At 36.5% G+C, this 17,049-nt stretch overlaps 1 protein-coding gene across 2 annotated transcripts; it reads left to right on the top strand.

Annotated features, from left to right (window-relative positions):
• The first annotated feature begins 2,820 nt into the window (after positions 1–2,820).
• Positions 2,821–16,535, top strand: LOC149005382 (disease resistance protein RPV1-like). Of its 2 annotated transcripts, XM_089167796.1 has the most exons (15): positions 2,822–3,616; positions 4,182–5,280; positions 5,457–5,744; positions 5,872–6,082; positions 9,104–9,168; positions 9,421–9,607; positions 9,696–9,783; positions 9,956–10,050; positions 10,180–11,484; positions 11,815–12,726; positions 13,691–13,799; positions 14,252–14,369; positions 14,507–14,580; positions 14,671–14,810; positions 14,912–16,535. In XM_089167796.1, exons 1-6 carry the CDS (start codon positions 3,111–3,113, stop codon positions 9,475–9,477), a joined length of 2,226 nt encoding a protein of 741 aa, XP_089023922.1. In that variant the 5' UTR covers positions 2,822–3,110; the 3' UTR covers positions 9,478–9,607; positions 9,696–9,783; positions 9,956–10,050; positions 10,180–11,484; positions 11,815–12,726; positions 13,691–13,799; positions 14,252–14,369; positions 14,507–14,580; positions 14,671–14,810; positions 14,912–16,535. The 2 variants fall into 2 exon arrangements, with proteins under 2 accessions (XP_089023921.1, XP_089023922.1); XM_089167795.1 differs by lacking the exons at positions 9,421–9,607; positions 9,696–9,783; positions 9,956–10,050; ... (5 more) ...; positions 14,671–14,810; positions 14,912–16,535 and having other exon boundaries at positions 2,821–3,616; positions 5,872–8,152.
• The last annotated feature ends 514 nt before the right edge of the window (positions 16,536–17,049 follow it).

The following is a 17,049-nucleotide window of genomic DNA, read 5'->3' as shown; positions in this document are numbered from 1 at the left end:
CCACTAACCACACCTATCAAACAATCGACCCAGGGGTAAACTTGTTCAAGACAAGACTTACAATAAATAGATAAACAAATTGCACCAATTAAACCCACTTGAAGAAGGAGACAAATGACAACCAGATACACCCAAGTGACCCTTCATTATACAAGGTCACCGTTCAAAATAGCAGCTTGAAAAATTTAAACTAACCATTCTCTCTACAGATTTACCAATTGAAATGAGAACCATTAAGACACTCTAAAAGTTTACCCAAATGCATCAATTTTATGCAGTACACAGAAAGGTGCTAGTGTAATTGGATTTCAGATTCCATTTACAACAATAATAGAGTACCATATGACCTAGTGAAAACCATGACAACAGTTTTGGATGTACAATATAGATTCCAACCTCGTTGTCCAAAGTAGACAGTGAACTGATTATAGGTTTCTGAAGCATGGCTATGTTTTGGTTTTTCGATCCGGGTTAACCATTGCATTCCTTCCTATGCTAGTGCATCTTCATGAAGATCAACTTGATTTTCTAATCAACTTCTTTGGGGGTAAAGGATCATCAACAGACCAGTCTCCAAATGTGGCTTAGGATTTTGATGAGTCAAAAATGCCTCCAGAGAAGACAAGTCAGTTTGGTGGGAGTGATATCGTAGAAGAGGCATTGCTTCCTTATTTCCAGGTGGTTTTATATGTTTCTTTTTCATTGTACAGTCTACTAATTGTCTGCACCTACTACTAATCATTGGTATTATGACTAGTATTTGTTGTCTATATTTGGAGTTCCAATATCCATTCCACACATTAGTGTCATTATTTGACTTACAAACTTACAGTTACCTTGCATTGATCAGGAATCCTTGTTTGATCAAGAAAAACATTAATGTCTATACTTACAGTTGAATGCTAAAAGAACAACAACATTAAACCCCTCCACAACCCCACAAAAAGGTAAAACAACAAATACTAAAAGAAACCGACCAAATCAAGTTATTACAGAGCATTTTTCATCTTTAATCAACGACCAAATCAGGGTTTCGACCACATCATCAGGAATTTCCATGGTAAGGGTTTTATGAGTTGGTTATTACCTTTTTGAAAGAAGAATCGCAGAGACGAGACGAGACGAGACAATACCAGAATCTGAAATCGATTTCTCTAAATCGCAGATGGAGCTTCTCCGCTGCTTCTTCTTCCTCTTCGATCTCAACTAACGATGCTTCTTACGGAAGCTTCAGAGTAGCCGGCTTCTTACGGAAGCTTCAGACTAGCCAAAAACGAAACAATACACCCTAACCCCTAACAGGTCTTCTTCTTCTTCTCTCCTGCGATTTCGCTGTAACTTCAGATCAGCCAACAACGAAAACAGAAATGAAAATGAAATGGGCGGGTTGGTTTTTAGCTTCTTACGATTTTGAACTGGTTGTATATACGGTTACTGTACAACCGTATATACGTATAGGCTGGTAGTATGGAATACACCATTAATAACATATACTATACTCAAATAACCCCCGCCAGATGGACCGGTTGGTTTGCATCAGACCGAACCGAACAGATGGAACTCTGTTCACACGGTAAACGTAAAGGGGTAAAGGGGTTTTTTCATTATTTAATGAGAAGGATCATCCGAGCCGTCCGATTAGATCGGACGGCTCGCTCCACCGTAGTGCGCATTAATTACGCACTACAGAAGCAAAATTGTGTGACGAGTGAGAAAGTCACTTGGAGTTATTTTAAAATATCATCTTTTACATCAATCATTTATCAATAGAGAGCGAGAGAAGAGAGCACCTGTTATGGTTCCGGACAAAATCACTAGTTGGTTATTTAGAAAAGTAATTTAATAAATTTTTTTTTTGAAATAAAATTAAGAAAACCATGTGATAAATATTTTTGTAGCATTTTATCATCTATTTCATAGAATTTTTATATTGAAACCATAAATGTTTACCAAAAAAATATGCTGAAATCATATTCACACCTTTTTCCATACAACTTTATACTGGAACTATATTATATTGCTATGGTATTGGTATGTAGATGTTCATTCAAAACATTTCTGTACAGTTTTGATCTTAGGTACTAAAATTTGACATCAAACTCATATCATACCATACGACTTTACATCCTTAATTTTAATCGATTAACCGATCATGAACCCCACTCTATCATGAGTTTGAAATAAAAAAATACTTAGTTAGTCACCAATTGAAAATTTTAACATGAAGAAAATATATTTGACTTATCAATTTTCCTTTCTCTTTCTTTTTTTTACAAATGTACTATCTTTCTTTTTTTGGATGAATTGCAAAAATAATTTTTTATAAAGTATATATTTTTCCACAATATAGAAATATGACGATGAACTACTTTGGAAAAATATGATTCTTTCCACTCTTTTTACACAATCTGCCTTGGTTTTGTTACTCTCAAAGACTTTGACCCAAAGTTAAAAGTATAGTATTTGGAGGCTTAGGGCTTTACAATGAAGTTCAAATTTGTTTTATCAGATATTACTTATCTTTGGAACTAGGAAGATAGAGAGAAAGTCATGTGATTGTGGAAGTCACTCCTGGAAGTTACATAAAAAGTCATTTTCTTATAAAAAAGTAAAAAGTTATCTCTTTATTCAATGTACCATTTACCTACCAACCAATAGAGAGAGAGAGCCATGTGATGGTGTTTGAAAAAGTTTTCACTTTATTCAATCTACCATTTTCCAATAGAGAGAGAGAGAGAGAGAGAGAGAGAGCCATGTGAGGGAGGGTGTCTGAAAAAGTAAGTTGTCTCTTTATTGAACGTACCATTTAGCAATAGAGAAACCCATGTGATGGTGTCTGGTAAAATAACAGGAAAGCAATGTGATTGGAATATGGGATTAAGTGAGGAACTCAAAAGTGATTATCTGGAAAATCCTTGTGATATGTGCTCAACATCAACAAATTAAGCAGCAGGAACTTTCCCAAAATTAATGAGCATCTTTCTTATCGTTTTTGTTTCCTTCCTTCTGATATTCATATGCTCTACGTCTAAACGCTACGCTGCTGCTCTGCAAGTACATCCATATTCAGATTTTAAGGAAAGCATTCTACGAGCAATTTGGTAGAAACAATGGCAGCAACTCATCACATCTCTTCTTCTTCTTCTTCTTCAACCATATCTGCTGGTTCTAAGATCAATTATGAAGTGTTTTTAAGCTTTCATGGCAAAGATGTTCGCAACAATTTTGCCGACCACCTCTACACTGCCTTAATTGAAGCTGGAATTCAGACTTTCAGAGACTCTGAAAAACTCCTCAAAGGAAACAAGATTGAGGAGGATCTACTCGCTGCAATCCAACAATCAAAGATCTCCATTCCCATATTGTCGGAGAATTATGCATTCAGTAAGTGGTGTCTCAGAGAGCTAGCTTACATATGTGAATGCAGAAGAAAACTAAAGCAAATAGTCATGCCCATCTTTTACAAGGTTGAGCCAAGAGAAGTGCGAGGCCAGAAAAATAAATATAAGGAAGCTTTTGAGCAACACCTTATCAATATGGTACCAGATGTACAAAAGTGGAAGGATGCTCTGAAAGAGGTTGGAGATTTAGATGGTTGGCACGTCAAGGATGAAACGTAAGTCCAACCGTTACATTTTACTCAATTGTGGTTAATATTCTACAAAATCAACATCAAATCACCAACCAAAGGAACTTACATTTCTTAGATATTTCCTTTCAATTCGTGTGACGATTTGCATTAGTTGTATGATCTAAAGAAATATATTTAAATAGATTATCATAAAATAATACAAAATAGTTTTTGATAACTTTTGAGTTTTCCAGTGCAAGCTTACAAGATGTCTTATCAGATTTAATATAAGTTCTAATGTAGTTGATTAATCTTAGATGAAAAGATCCAAAAACTAAGAAATGATTTCAAATTGGTGAACCATATTAGTCATGACATATTAGAAAGTAGTTAAAAAAAAAAAAAAAAAAAATAGTTTGCTGAAAGATTGTAACTCGGATAAATATAATACATATAAAAAACATAATAAAAAAAACTAATATACAAATGGAGAATAATTGTTCCATAGTTTACTTATTGGCATAATTCCCAAGTGTTGTCTTCTAAGTTAAATTCTTCTGTTCAGTTTCTCATGTATAGTGCTGATATTTTTCTTATTTGAATTGTATAGGCCTCAAGCACAGATGATAAAACAAGTTGTTAAAGAAGTTTATGATAAACTAGACAGGAGATCCTTTTGTGAAAACTACAGCCTAGTTGGAGCTGAATCTCACATAGATAAAATATTCATGCTTTTAGACATTAAATCTGAAAACAGGAAGATTATTGGGATCCATGGCCTTGGAGGCATTGGAAAGACAACAATTGCTAAATCTATCTATAATGAAGTCTTTAATCACTTTGAAGGGTGTAGTTTTATTGCAAATGTTCGAGAAGCTGCTCAACAACACAATGGACTTGTTGTTTTGCAAAACCAACTTTTACATGATACCTTGAAGCATAAAGGTCAAGACATTCCTAGTGTGGATGTTGGGACTAATGTGATCCAACAAAGGTTATGTTCTAAAAAGGTCCTAATTGTCCTAGATGATGTGGACCAAGAAGTCCAAGTAAGAGCTTTTGTTGGGGACCGCAAATGGTTTGGTTTCGGAAGCAAAATCGTAATTACAAGTAGGAATAAGCAAATTTTAAACTTTTTGGAACCAGATGGAATTTATGAACCACCTCCAATGAATCCAAAGGACTCTCTTCAGCTTTTCAGCCATCATGCGTTCAAAATCAACCATCCTCCAAATGATTTCTCTGATCTGTCAAAAGCTATGGTAGAAACTACTGGAGGACTTCCCTTAGCGCTTAAAGTTATAGGTTCATCTTTATTTTTAAAGGGAAAACCACTGTGGAAAGACATGCTTGAGAAGCTGCATAAAGTTCCAAATAATGATATCATGGAGAGGTTGAGAATAAGTTTTGATGGATTAGATGATGAGGAGAAACAAATGTTTCTCGATAGTGCTTGTTTTTTCATTGGCATGGATAAGGAAATTGTTTCTTACATATGGAAAGGTTGTGGTTTTCATCCTTTAGTAGGGCTTGAATCTCTTTTTGAAAAGTCTTTGATAACGATTACTGAAGAAGGTATGCTAGGGATGCATGATCTGCTTCGGGATCTTGGAAGGAGTATTGTTTGTCAAGAGAATGCTAATGAGCCAGGGAAACGCACACGAATATGGTATCAGGAGGATGTTTTGAAAGTATTGTATACACAAACGGTAGGTACCAAATAAAATTCAGTTATTTTTCCACGATGACCTTGTGAATTGGGTTTTTGATTGATTTTTCTTGGTTTATAACGAGAACATCAGATGGGCACTTAATTAAGTTTGTCTCTTTTCATTTTTTTTTTTTTTTTATGTTTTTTGTTGTACTTGTGTGTATGTGTGTGCAGGGAACAAGTAGCGTACTGGGACTCGATATTGATTTTAGAAGTATACCCAAGAATGAAAGCTTGAGCAACAAAGGATTTGATGGAATGACATGTTTACGGTTACTCCGGATCGATGGTGCAAAGTTTTCTTGGGACTTTCCCCATTCTTTTTCAGAATTGAGGTGGCTTAGTTGGAATGGATGTCCTAATCAGTTCAACCAAACTTCTTTCTATCCAATTAACTTGGTGGTTCTTGATCTATCTAATAGTGATATTACAGCTGATTGGATGGGTTGGAACTACATCAAGGTCTCTCAGAAGTTTCTCTCTTTTATTGAGTTTGTTTACATCAAAAGTGTATATAAATAAAAAAAACCTTTTTAAGTTATATTTAGAGAAGTTAACTCATATATTTTTCTTCCCATAATTTTTGCAGATGGCCAAAAATTTAAAAGTTCTAGATTTGTCACAGTGTGAACAATTATCTAGGACTCCTGATCTTTCAGAAAATCAACTTTTGGAGAATCTGCATCTTGGGAGTTGTATGGAATTGGAAGAGATTGATACATCCATTTGTCATCTCACAAATTTGCTCACATTAAACATGAGTTGGTGCTCGAAGCTAAGAGTTCTGCCACGTCAAATGGGTAATTTGATTAACCTCCAAGAACTCGATTTAGAATGCATAACTCTAGAAAAGCTGCCAGAGAATTTGGGCCGAATGGTATCCTTGATAGACCTTGATTTAGATTTATCATTGTGGCATGAGGGGAGTGTAATGGACCTCTTAGTTGAAATTTCTCAGATGACTGCTCTCAGAAGACTTTATTTATCATCATGCACTAGTTTGACTGGCATGTCATGTCTTTCTCCAAGCCTGACCAGCCTCTCTGTTTCTTGTTGCAATTCACTTAAAAATATCTCAAGTCTTCCCCCAAGCTTGACCAGCCTTTTTTTATGGGCGTGCAATTCACTTGAAAATATCCCAAGTCTTCCCCCAAGCCTAACTAGCCTTTCTGTTACATTGTGCAATTCACTTAAAAATATCTCAAGTCTTCCCCTAAGCTTGACTAGCCTTTGTGTTGATAGATGCATTTCAATTCAGAATATCTCAGGTCTTCCCTCAAGTTTGATTAGTCTAAAAGTCCAACAGTGCTCGTCAGTGGTAAAAGTATCAAGTACATCAAGAGGCTTGAGAAATTTAAAGACATTGAATGTTTATAGTTGCAAGAGCCTAGAAGAAATTGAAGGCTTTGACGACGTTAACGCATCCTTGGAGTCCTTCGAGATTGGGGAGTTGGAGATACTAGATTGCGACTCATTAAGGAGAATACCGTACCTACAAGATTCGAAAAGGCTGAGAAAACTAATAATCAAAAAGTATCCAGCAATATTAGAGATTGGGTGCCTTGGGAACTTTGAATCATTACAAGAGTTGATGATTGAAGACCTAGGTGAGTTAACCAAAATTTCAGGCCTTGACAGATTGAGGTCCTTGCGAACAATGACAATAAAAAGCTGCAAGAATCTACTAAAGATTGATGGCATCGATGGATCATTGGAGAACTTAGAGAAATTGAATATCAGTTGTTGTAAATCCTTGGAGAGATTACCTGATTTATCAAACTGCAACAAGTTAACGCATCTAGAGATTGAAGGCTGCAACAATCTAAATGAGAATCTCGTTGTTGGCGAAATGGAATCATTATTGTCTTTTTGTATAACAGGCTGTGGGTCCTTAAGAAGATTAACAAATCTGTCAAATTCGAGAAGGTTGAAGAAGTTACTAATTGTAGGTTGTAAGATTCTAACCGAGATTCATGGAACTGACAGATTGGAAAACTTAGAAGTGTTGGGTATAATTGGTTGTGAGTCGTTAGAAAGCGTAACAGATGTGTCAAATCTTAAAAGGTTGACAAGGCTACTTATGGGAGGTTGTAAAAATCTTACCAAGATTAAGGGCATCAAGACATTGGAATCCTTGTGCTCTTTGGACATAATTGGGTGTGACTCCTTTGAAATATTATCCAATCTACCTAACTTGAAAAAGTTGATCAACTTAAGAATTGAAGGCTCCAAGAATCTTACCAAGATTCAGGATCTTGACACGTTGGAATCCTTGGAGAGTTTGTACATAAAAGGGTGTGAGTCCTTGGAAGTATTACGAGATCTATCTAACCTTAAAAGGTTGAATTATGTACATATTAAAGACTGCAGGAATCTTACCGAGATTCAGGGTATTGACACGTTGGAATCCTTGAAGAATTTGTACATATATGGGTGTGAGTCCTTGGAAGTATTACCAGATCTATCTAACCTTAAGAGGTTGAATTATGTAGATATTGAAGACTGCGGGAATCTTACTGAGATTCAGGGTGTTGATGCATTGGAAGCATTGGAGGAGTTGTGCATAACTGGGTGTGAGTCCTTAGAAATAATATCACTCGATGGAAACACCTACGATTTGTAATAGTCAAGGACTGCAAAAAGCTGACTGCAATTCAAGCTGGTAATAATCCATTGGAGTCTTTCTCTTATTTGGATGTTAGGGGGTGTATATCCTTGGAAAAAGTACCAGATTATGTATTCTCAAAGGGATTGGATCGTCTAAATGGTGTTTCCTGCATGAACCTAACTGATACCGATCGAATAAGACTCTTGATTGATGGCGGGTGCTCAAAGTTCCAAGTGGCTTTGTCATGACAAATTAATCCAAGGTACTTTTGCCTCTGCCTCAACTAAATCTGACTTTAAATCGATTTGTCAATTCTGTAGATTTCTCTCTCTTTTTCTTTTTCTTTTTATTTTTCTTTTTTCCCTTGTCTCTTTTGTGAATCAATTCTAAGAGACCCAACGAACCCCCTTCCCTTCCCTTCCCTTCCCTTCCCACATGGATACCTTCACATGCATGGTATCCTAACAGAAAGCATTAATTTAATTTATGGGCTAAGCCAAGACCTCATCACCTGGCATGCATGGCATGGCATGGCATGGCATTATATGTACCAGATCTAAAAAGCTAATCATAACATGTTTCTTCTTTACTCCTCTTGCATGTCGTCAGCAAGGGTTTTGGTTCCTTTATTCTCTGATTTTATATCTTTATTAATTACATGTTAAATTTAAGTGAAGTAGTCTAGAATACTGTGGCAACTGATTTTGTTTCTTCTCTTAAGAGGATTGTTTTCTTCTTCTTCTTCTTCTTCTTTTTCTTTTTCCCTGCTTAAGAAATTCGGAATTTAATTCAATTCAATAATATGTGGTTAAGAGCAAATCAATTATTGATTTCTACGTCATTTGTTGTGTGCTATGTATGATATTTCCAGACAATGTGGCTCCAGATTTGAGACCTTAAGTAAGTAAAAAGCACTAGTTTTCCGTGCTGTATTTTTGTTCTTACATTGACTTTGATTCCTTGGATTGATTGTGTAAAGGCCTCTGTTTAAGTTTCTAGATTTCAGTATGCTAATAGGAGTCAGGGTTGGTAGTAAAAAATATGAATAGCTATCCGAAATGTTGTTGGATGATGGAGCAGGGTACGGTTGAACAATATTTTGTTCTCACATGTGATAGCTATCCAAAATGTTTTTGGATGAAACTTTTGTTTTCTAAATATTTCTTTTCATTAAAGATACATTGTCATTACTTTGCAAAATTCTTTGTTACAGAGCAAGGACACCTTCAGGGAAATGTACTCAACTGCAAAGTTGCTCACTCAAGGCTTGAATCTCAGGTTTTCTTCTAGCATAGTCTAAATTATACACATTGGATATGATTTGATGAATTATAGAGGCTACTGTAACTCTTTTCAAGCTTTAAATTTCATATTTCTTAGCCACCAGAATCTGTTAGACTAATTTTTCTAAGGTAAAAAGGGTACTTTGCTGCAAAATCCCAATGCATGCGATCCATGATTTTCTGTGTGCATAAACTTTGACTGTGTTACTTTTAATGATGAATGATTAATTTGTTTTGTGATTTTTAGGTGTATCGCCAATCTTGGGAACTTGTCTTTTGTAAAGAATGGCATGGTGGTTTTTGACTTACAAGACCAGTAAGAGCCTAAGCTGAAATGTTGGGCATTCTTGTAAGGCTATTCTAACTACTGGGAAAGCAATGGTTTTGAAGATGTTTATGCATGTCGACAAAGTGGACTAGGAAGATATTAAAGAGTAAGCGATACGGTTGGGAACAGATCGAGAGTAACTTGAGCTTTAGTCCCTTTATGGTGAAAGTAATGTGGGGTAATCTATTTTTCAGGGCTAGATGATCATGGTTTTGATTCCAAGCACAACTTCTCATGGTGATTGTTACCACTAACTCATGACCTTTTTATCACTACCCCATGGTACTTCTCTTTTCTCTTTTACTTTATTTCTTTATAGGAACTTTTAAAAGAACCCACAGCCTGTCTTTCTTCTAAGGCCAACCCTCTTCCCATCCTTTTCTCCAAGACTTATCCAAAGCTGATGCTCTGTGGCACTTGGTTTTCTTAGCGAGTTTGAATTTTCTTTCAACAGTTTTCTGATATGGTATGGCCATCGGCAATCACAGATTCCATCAACACCATCAGGATCTCAATTGGCATTGGCTCATTCTATCATGCATTTTATTGGTAAGCCATCACCCGACTCAGCAAGATAAAGAACAATTAGTAGGGGTTCATGTTGCATCCATTGTTTGGTGGTTTTAATTAACAGAATAAGTAGAGTTTTTATGTGTTCTTATTCATGTGTGTTTACAGGTCTGATGTTTCTTGGCTCTGTTCAAAAGCTTTTCAAACTGGTTCATGCCCGTGTTGGTTATAACTTGTTATTCAATGTATTTCTGCCTCTGTCTCAAATGAACCTAACTTTATTGCATTTAAATTAAGTAGTCTAGTTGATCTGTGAATTCCATAGAGTTTTTTTCTCTTTTTCATTTCTAAGAATTGGTTTTAAGATCCAAACAAGTTCTTCTTTGAAGAACCATTGTGGAAAAACAGAGTAACTTTAGATTTGAGTGGCATTTGTTCAGACTTGAAACTGGTTAAAGAAATTTACTTTTCAATTACAAACCTTTTCTTTCCTTGCTTTCTTTAGACTTTGGGCATCTATGAAGGTTTTGGCCCTTTGAGTAACGATTGCTATTGCAATTGTTGGGTTTGGGTGTTATGTATTCTGTGGGTCCATGTAATTATAGTTTTAGTTGTATTTGTAAATGAAACAGGGTTTGGGTCAATTACTAGTACTAGGGTAAACTTGTAATTACATTGGGATCAGGGTTTTAGGTTTCCCTATAAATAGTCTCTGTGGGATAACCTAGTAGACACGGAAGCAAAGGGTAATATTTTGTGGGTGTGAGAGTGGTATAAGGTTTCCTGAAAATGGTGAAACTCATTTTCTCTCTGGTGGACGTAGGCAGGGTTTTGCCGAACCGCGTTAAATCCCCTTGTGTGCTTTGCTTGTGTTCTTCTCTGTTCATGGTTGTGCATCCATTATCCCTAACAGCAGTTACACATGGTTTCCATTTCTGTTATTACAGTTTCAAGTGATTGATCCCCTTCCAAAGCTGTTGCTCTACAGAGCAGTTATTTACACTCCATTGCAGAAACTTGAGAGGAGAAAAAGTCAAGAAGTGAGATGCAGCCAGAGCTTTTAAACCATGAACAAATACACTCCTCCTCAAAGCTTCTCCTATGAAATTAGCCATAGCAATGGGCATGGTATCCTCGTGTTCCTTGGTGATCATGGTTATGAAATTCAGTGATCAATATTTCTTAGTTCTTTATATCTCAAATTCTAATGGATTAATTCCCCATCTTCTTACAACTTTTATTATTGTAATTCGATCTGTTGGAGTTCATGAAGCATCCATATTTAGCAATTAACATGTATAATGAAGCTTCAGCAGTATTTGCCTACGTATGTGCTTTTATTTACCCAAGTTCAGTCCGAACCGAAAGCAAAATCAAATCTGCATTGCTGAAATGAAGTCAAATAAAAGCAGAGCAACCTTTCATTAGGGGAGATTGTGCTCCCTTCCCAACAAACCCAAAGTTTCTCTTATGGTAAGACCTTTTAAACCTTGGAGTGGTCGTGAGATCGAGGAATAATTAGCTTTGACATTTAGGATCTTCCCTAGCTCCAATGTAGTTAATGGTCCAATAGAGATGAATATCAGTAATGAACATATCTGCTTTTATATATTTACATGTTAAATTAATTTTTAAGGAATTTGAAATAAGTCTAGAATACTATGGTAATCGATCCGAGTCAGTACTTACTTCACTGAAGACTGTTTTTCTTCTACTTTCATGGCTTAAGGAATTTGGACTTTAATTCTATAATTCGTAAACTTTTCCAGAGTCACTCACTTCAAAAGAAGATTGTTATGACAGGTATGTCTGGAAGGAAGGAATTGGAGTATGTCCAGTGGGTTGCCTTCTTGTGGAAGATCTGGAGCTGCAGAGTGAGATAAGAGATTTGACAAAGAGTCTTGAAGAAAAAGAATGAAAAATGAAGAGGGAAAAAAAAAAAGAAAGAAAAGGATATCTTTAATACGGGCATCTTTTAACATGTTAATGCAACTTCTGTTACAAAAAAATCCATAAGGTTAATTTATAGAGCATTTCTCAATACATTATTTCATGGATATTATGTGGTTATGGCCCTCTATTTTTCTCTACTTCTGTTTATATGCATGCTGTACATTACTTATTTAGGAATGTTTACGAAACTGTATAGTTAGAGACTTACAGTGAATTTATGATCTACTTCACAAATTAAATGTGTGCTAATATTTAAAATCTGTGTGTGTGCTGCACAAACATCATAGAATTTTCTTCGTGGTATGCTTTGAGAAAATTTAAGATATGTAGCTCAAAATCATATTCTCTCTTACAATCATTCTTCTTGTGGAAGATCTCTTTCTTTTGGTTTTCAATGATCAATAAAGTGCACTTGCTAATTGTTTTCCAAAAAGAGAAAAGAAAAATCAGTTTGATATTATTGACTCAAATAACATTAGGTGACTTCCTTAACGTTCATGTAGGTATTGAATGAACTGCCTAGAAAATTAAGAAATGACAAAGCACTTGGAGTTGGTGTAAGCCCAAAGAACTTTATCTAACAAAAATGCACCATAACATGAAGTTGGAGTACTCTCAAGTGGCTGAATTGAAGGAAGGAATGATTATAGAAAGGAAAAGATGAAGAGTTGCAGAATAAAGAAACCAAATGAAGGAAGAGTTGTTCAAAGAAAGAAACTGCATGAAGCAAGAGATGGAAGAAAATTGCATAAGCTTTTAACGGTATGGCATATGCAATCACTGGGTTCAGTTAATGTTGTAATGATGAGCAATATTAATTTCTATAATGTCTAATTGTGATTGCACAAGTTGTCATGTACTCATCTGCCTTTTTATGGGTAATCTTTTCTCTTCTAAATTTCACATTTGAGCAGTCCAACAGTTGCACAAATGTAGTTAGGAGATATGATGAAGTCTTGTGTCTTCTTTCCTTCCTCTTCAAACCAAGCAATTATGGATTTGTATTTTATTTGTTCTAAGTTATATGTTCTTTGAAACACTATGGTTCCAGATTTCAGATCCAAAGTAGGTAGAACTTGAGATAACACTAGTGTTAGATGCTATATTTTTGTTATTGTCTTGAATTACGTTTGACTCCTCCGATTGGATTTGTAGGGCTCTGTACCAGTTTCTACATTTTAGCATGCTGATAAAGTCAGGGTTGCTAGTAGGAAATAAGAACAGAAATGCTTTTACTTTGGTGTGTGGCTTCAACGAACAATGGAGCAGAGGATGGTTTAACAACATTTTTGTTCTCACATTTGTTTCCCTCTAAATTGTATCTTCATAGCTATCCAAAATGTTGTTGGTGAAATTTTCATTTTCTCAATCTCTTTTCATGAAAAATACATTGTGGTTAGTTTGCAAAATTCTACTTAGGAAATCTATTCTATTGCAAATTTGCTTGCCAATGGCTTGACTCTCAGCTTTTCTTTCAACGAAGGTGTTAAATTATACACCTTGGATGTGATTTTGATGAATTATGGAGGCTACTGTAACTCTGTTAAAGCTTTAAATTTCATATTTCTGAGCCATCAAAATTTGTTAGACTAATCATTCTAAGGTACCTAAGATAAATCTAAAGGATACATGATTCCAAATGCATGTGACCCATGATTTTAGGTTTGCATAAACATGACTACTTTACATGTAATGATGAATGAGTAGTTTGTTTTGTGATTTCTAGGTGTACCCAAACTTGGAAAGTTGTCTTTTGTAAGGAATGACAAGGTAGTTTGAGTTGCAAGACTAGCAAGAGCATCGGCTAATTGGGGCAAAGGGACAGATCTTAAAAAGTAAGTAATGAGGTTGGGGATTGAAAGTAACTTGGGGTTTAGGCTCTTCATTGTGCAAGTAATAGGGGGAAATCTATTTTTCAAAGATAGATGGATTCCAAGCATTTTCTGTTGGTGATTGTTATCACTAACTCATGGTCATTTGTATCACACCATGACAACTGAGTTATTGTGCATGGCCTGCCTTGATATATGTCTCCTCTTCCATGATCTAATCTTCTTTGCTTGCAGGTACTTTTTCTTTTTAATTTTAGTTTATTTTCTTCACTGAGAACTTTTGGAAGAACCTGTCCCTCTCCAAGGCCAACCCTCTTTGCATCTTTTCTCTGTGACTTATCACAAGTTAAGAGAGAGGATGCTCTGTAGCACTTGGTTTTTTTAACAATGGAAATCTTATTTCCTCTACCCATAATGTTTATCAAGGCTAACAGATTTAAAGTTTCATGTAACAGTTTTCTGATAAGGTCATGAGGAATCACAAGTTCCATAAATACCATCAGGATGTCAATTGGCATTGGCTAGCCATTGTTCTATCATGCATTTTATTGGGAAGCCATCAACCAAGGACAAGTAGGTGTTCGTGGTTGCACCTATTTTTTGATTGTTTTGATTAACAGAATAAATAAGGTTTCTTTGTTCCTTGTTTCATGTGTTTTTATAGGTCTGCTGCTTTCTTGGCTCTGATCTAAGCTTTTGAACTGTTTCAGGACTATTTTGGTTATCACTTGTTACTGTGTCTGGGACTCCATAAATAAAAGACTTGTTGTTTAATCAATCAAAGGTAACTCCTGCTACTAAACTTTCTACAGCTTTCTATTGGCTAAAAAGATCCTTGTATAGCTTACTGTGTGGTGTTTTTGCTTTTTGAAAGATTGCAGGTGCTTCAGTCAAAAGAATTGTTTTAATCAGGTTGATCTACTTGCAACCATGGTAGCTGGACATTTGGATGGAGTGCTTCAGGACCTGGATGTGGGAAGTCAATATCTTCTGATCCAAACCAATTGCCTTAAGGTAGAAGATTTGCTACCTGAACATAGATTACCATGGCCTTATTATCCAAACTCCAGATTATTTGTGGATAGTAACTTCCTTTTGATGCTATGTATTATCAGATGTGCTGTCTTGGCCTTATAACAGGGCACCATGCATACAAAGAAGTTCCACATAGTACCTACTGTTGATACGGAATCTCGCTCGCCCTTCCCTGTCAAGAACCTGCAAGATACGAGCTCAACCTTGGAGGGTCGAGGTACGTCTCCGACGAACAAGTCAGTACCAATAATCTGATCTCAACTACTCAATAGAGAATTCAAGTAATTGATCACAAGAAATATGATTACCTCCTCTCTAGTGTTTACCAGAGGTCTTTATATATTGTATGGTGATAGAGTTATATTCGGAATAACCCTGCTTTGAGTTATTGTAGGAGAGTAACTCTTTAGAAGAGTCCTTTTACCTAACTAACTCTCTTCTCCAGTTGTTGGGTGGTAGGAGCCTACCTTCACGAGGTCATCTCATACTATTTGGATGGATTTATTAGTGTGGTCGGTCCTACCATGAACCTCCTGGTCAGACCCTGTTAGGTTGCGAACCTGGTCGGATCGTGCAACCGCCGGTTCAGACCGAGGATATAGAATGACCATTTTAGTCATTAACACCTACATTTCTTAAAAATCTTCTTTTGATTTAACCAAATTGAAAGTTGAGTAGAACTAAGATGAAAAATGGAAGAGTGAATAGAGTTGCAAGTGCACCTGTGATTCCAAATGAAATCTCACAACCCAATGCAAAACTTTACTCACAAAATCATGGGTATGGCCTATAGCCTTTACACATTATCTTATACTCGACCGTAGAGTCAAGCCCATGATACCTGACCACTTGAGATCAACCAATTTCTCTTTCTTCGCTTTATCTCCACTTGAGATCAATCAACTGTGGTGTTCAGCGTTTTCTGACGCTTTGTGCAAAGGAACCGAGGGGTTTGTCATCTCTCACATGCCCTGCCTATGCACCAATCCCTTCGCAAGATCCTCACTTGGAGTTGGTCAGATATCTTCCTCTAGCACAACAGATCAGGCCACGTCAGATTTGTTCTTAATAAACATTTTTAGCCTGTAGGTTATTTCATTCTCCTCTTTATGTTTACAAAACTTCTTCTTTGCAAACAGAGAAATTCCATCGAGAAGGGCTGCCGAAAACAGTTGTTCAATTATCAAAGATCCCAGCCAAGGCTGATCTAAAACCCTTGTGCAGATAACGGGTCAATCCTTCTATGTATTATAGAAAAAATGGGGAAATTTTAGAACTCGAGGTATTGTTATACAATATGCAATTGAGTGAAATGAAACCTCTGAATATTATTCACCTGACTCTCACACATAAAAATGACCCCATATCTAAAGTAACAAATGTCACTATACAAGAAATTAATTACACATTACTCCTTAACACCCGCCGCAATGTAAAATCCCCTAAAGTACTAACCCAATAACCTGTCTTTTCAAGTCCGTGAACCTGGAGTTCTAGTAGAAGGCAACTCTAGACCATTCGAATTGAGCCCGAAAGTTCGGAAATTGAATCTATGGAGTTGGATGAACTAAAAGAAGACCCAAACACCTAATTTGTACTGGAGAAGGAAGTTCTCTCAGTGGATCACACGGTCATGCACATCCTTCAATCACATAAACATGTCCTGTTGGTGGGTCTCGATGTCCACAATCTAGCACTCCACTAGAAGAGAGCAGCATCGCCCACTATGATGGGTCAACTGTGAGTGCAGCAAGTGCTTGTGGAGCCTCCCTAGCATGGGAAGACTCACCCTCCTCCATACGGCGCTTGAGTTGTACCTCCTCTTGTGCCTAATCCTCATCACCATCCACCGGAAACTCAAGTGAGTTTGGTCATCCTAGAGACTCATCTGCGAGATAAGTCTCCTCCTTATGCATTTACCTAAGCCTTCACATACCTCCTCCGTATCACTAAAGTCCCCCCCCCCAAAGTGCTTGAAAATGTTGGTCAAGAGATGCCCGAATCCTAGGTTTGCCACCCCAGGTTCTCCACTCAATAGAACATCTCCCTCTGAATGATGTATGAAAGGTCAATAGGATACCCCACATATAGAGCAAAGGTGACAAAAGCTTGCATCGAGGAGATCTTGTCCTAGTGTCCTCCCTTGGGCACAATATTGCAACTCATGATGCGGAAAATGAGTCAAGGAGAAGGGAGCATGCTCTTGCCTTAGTGAACA

The sequence above is a fragment of the Hakea prostrata genome, chromosome 9 (assembly GCF_041222555.1).
Source record: "Hakea prostrata isolate BN-2017 chromosome 9, UWA_Hpros_2, whole genome shotgun sequence".
In the NCBI taxonomy this organism is placed as follows: Eukaryota; Viridiplantae; Streptophyta; class Magnoliopsida; order Proteales; family Proteaceae; genus Hakea; species Hakea prostrata.
The sequence above is the reverse complement of the archived record's forward strand: the minus strand, read 5'-3'. Positions and strand labels throughout refer to the sequence as shown.

Coding starts and splice junctions, on each gene's coding strand:
- LOC149005382 (XM_089167795.1), top strand. CDS start 3,111: ATGGCAGCAACTCATCACATCTCTTCTTCTTCTTCTTCTTCAACCATA. Junction 5,281..5,456: donor AAGTATTGTATACACAAACG/GTAGGTACCAAA, acceptor ATGTGTGTGCAG/GGAACAAGTAGCGTACTGGG. Junction 5,745..5,871: donor TGGGTTGGAACTACATCAAG/GTCTCTCAGAAG, acceptor TAATTTTTGCAG/ATGGCCAAAAATTTAAAAGT.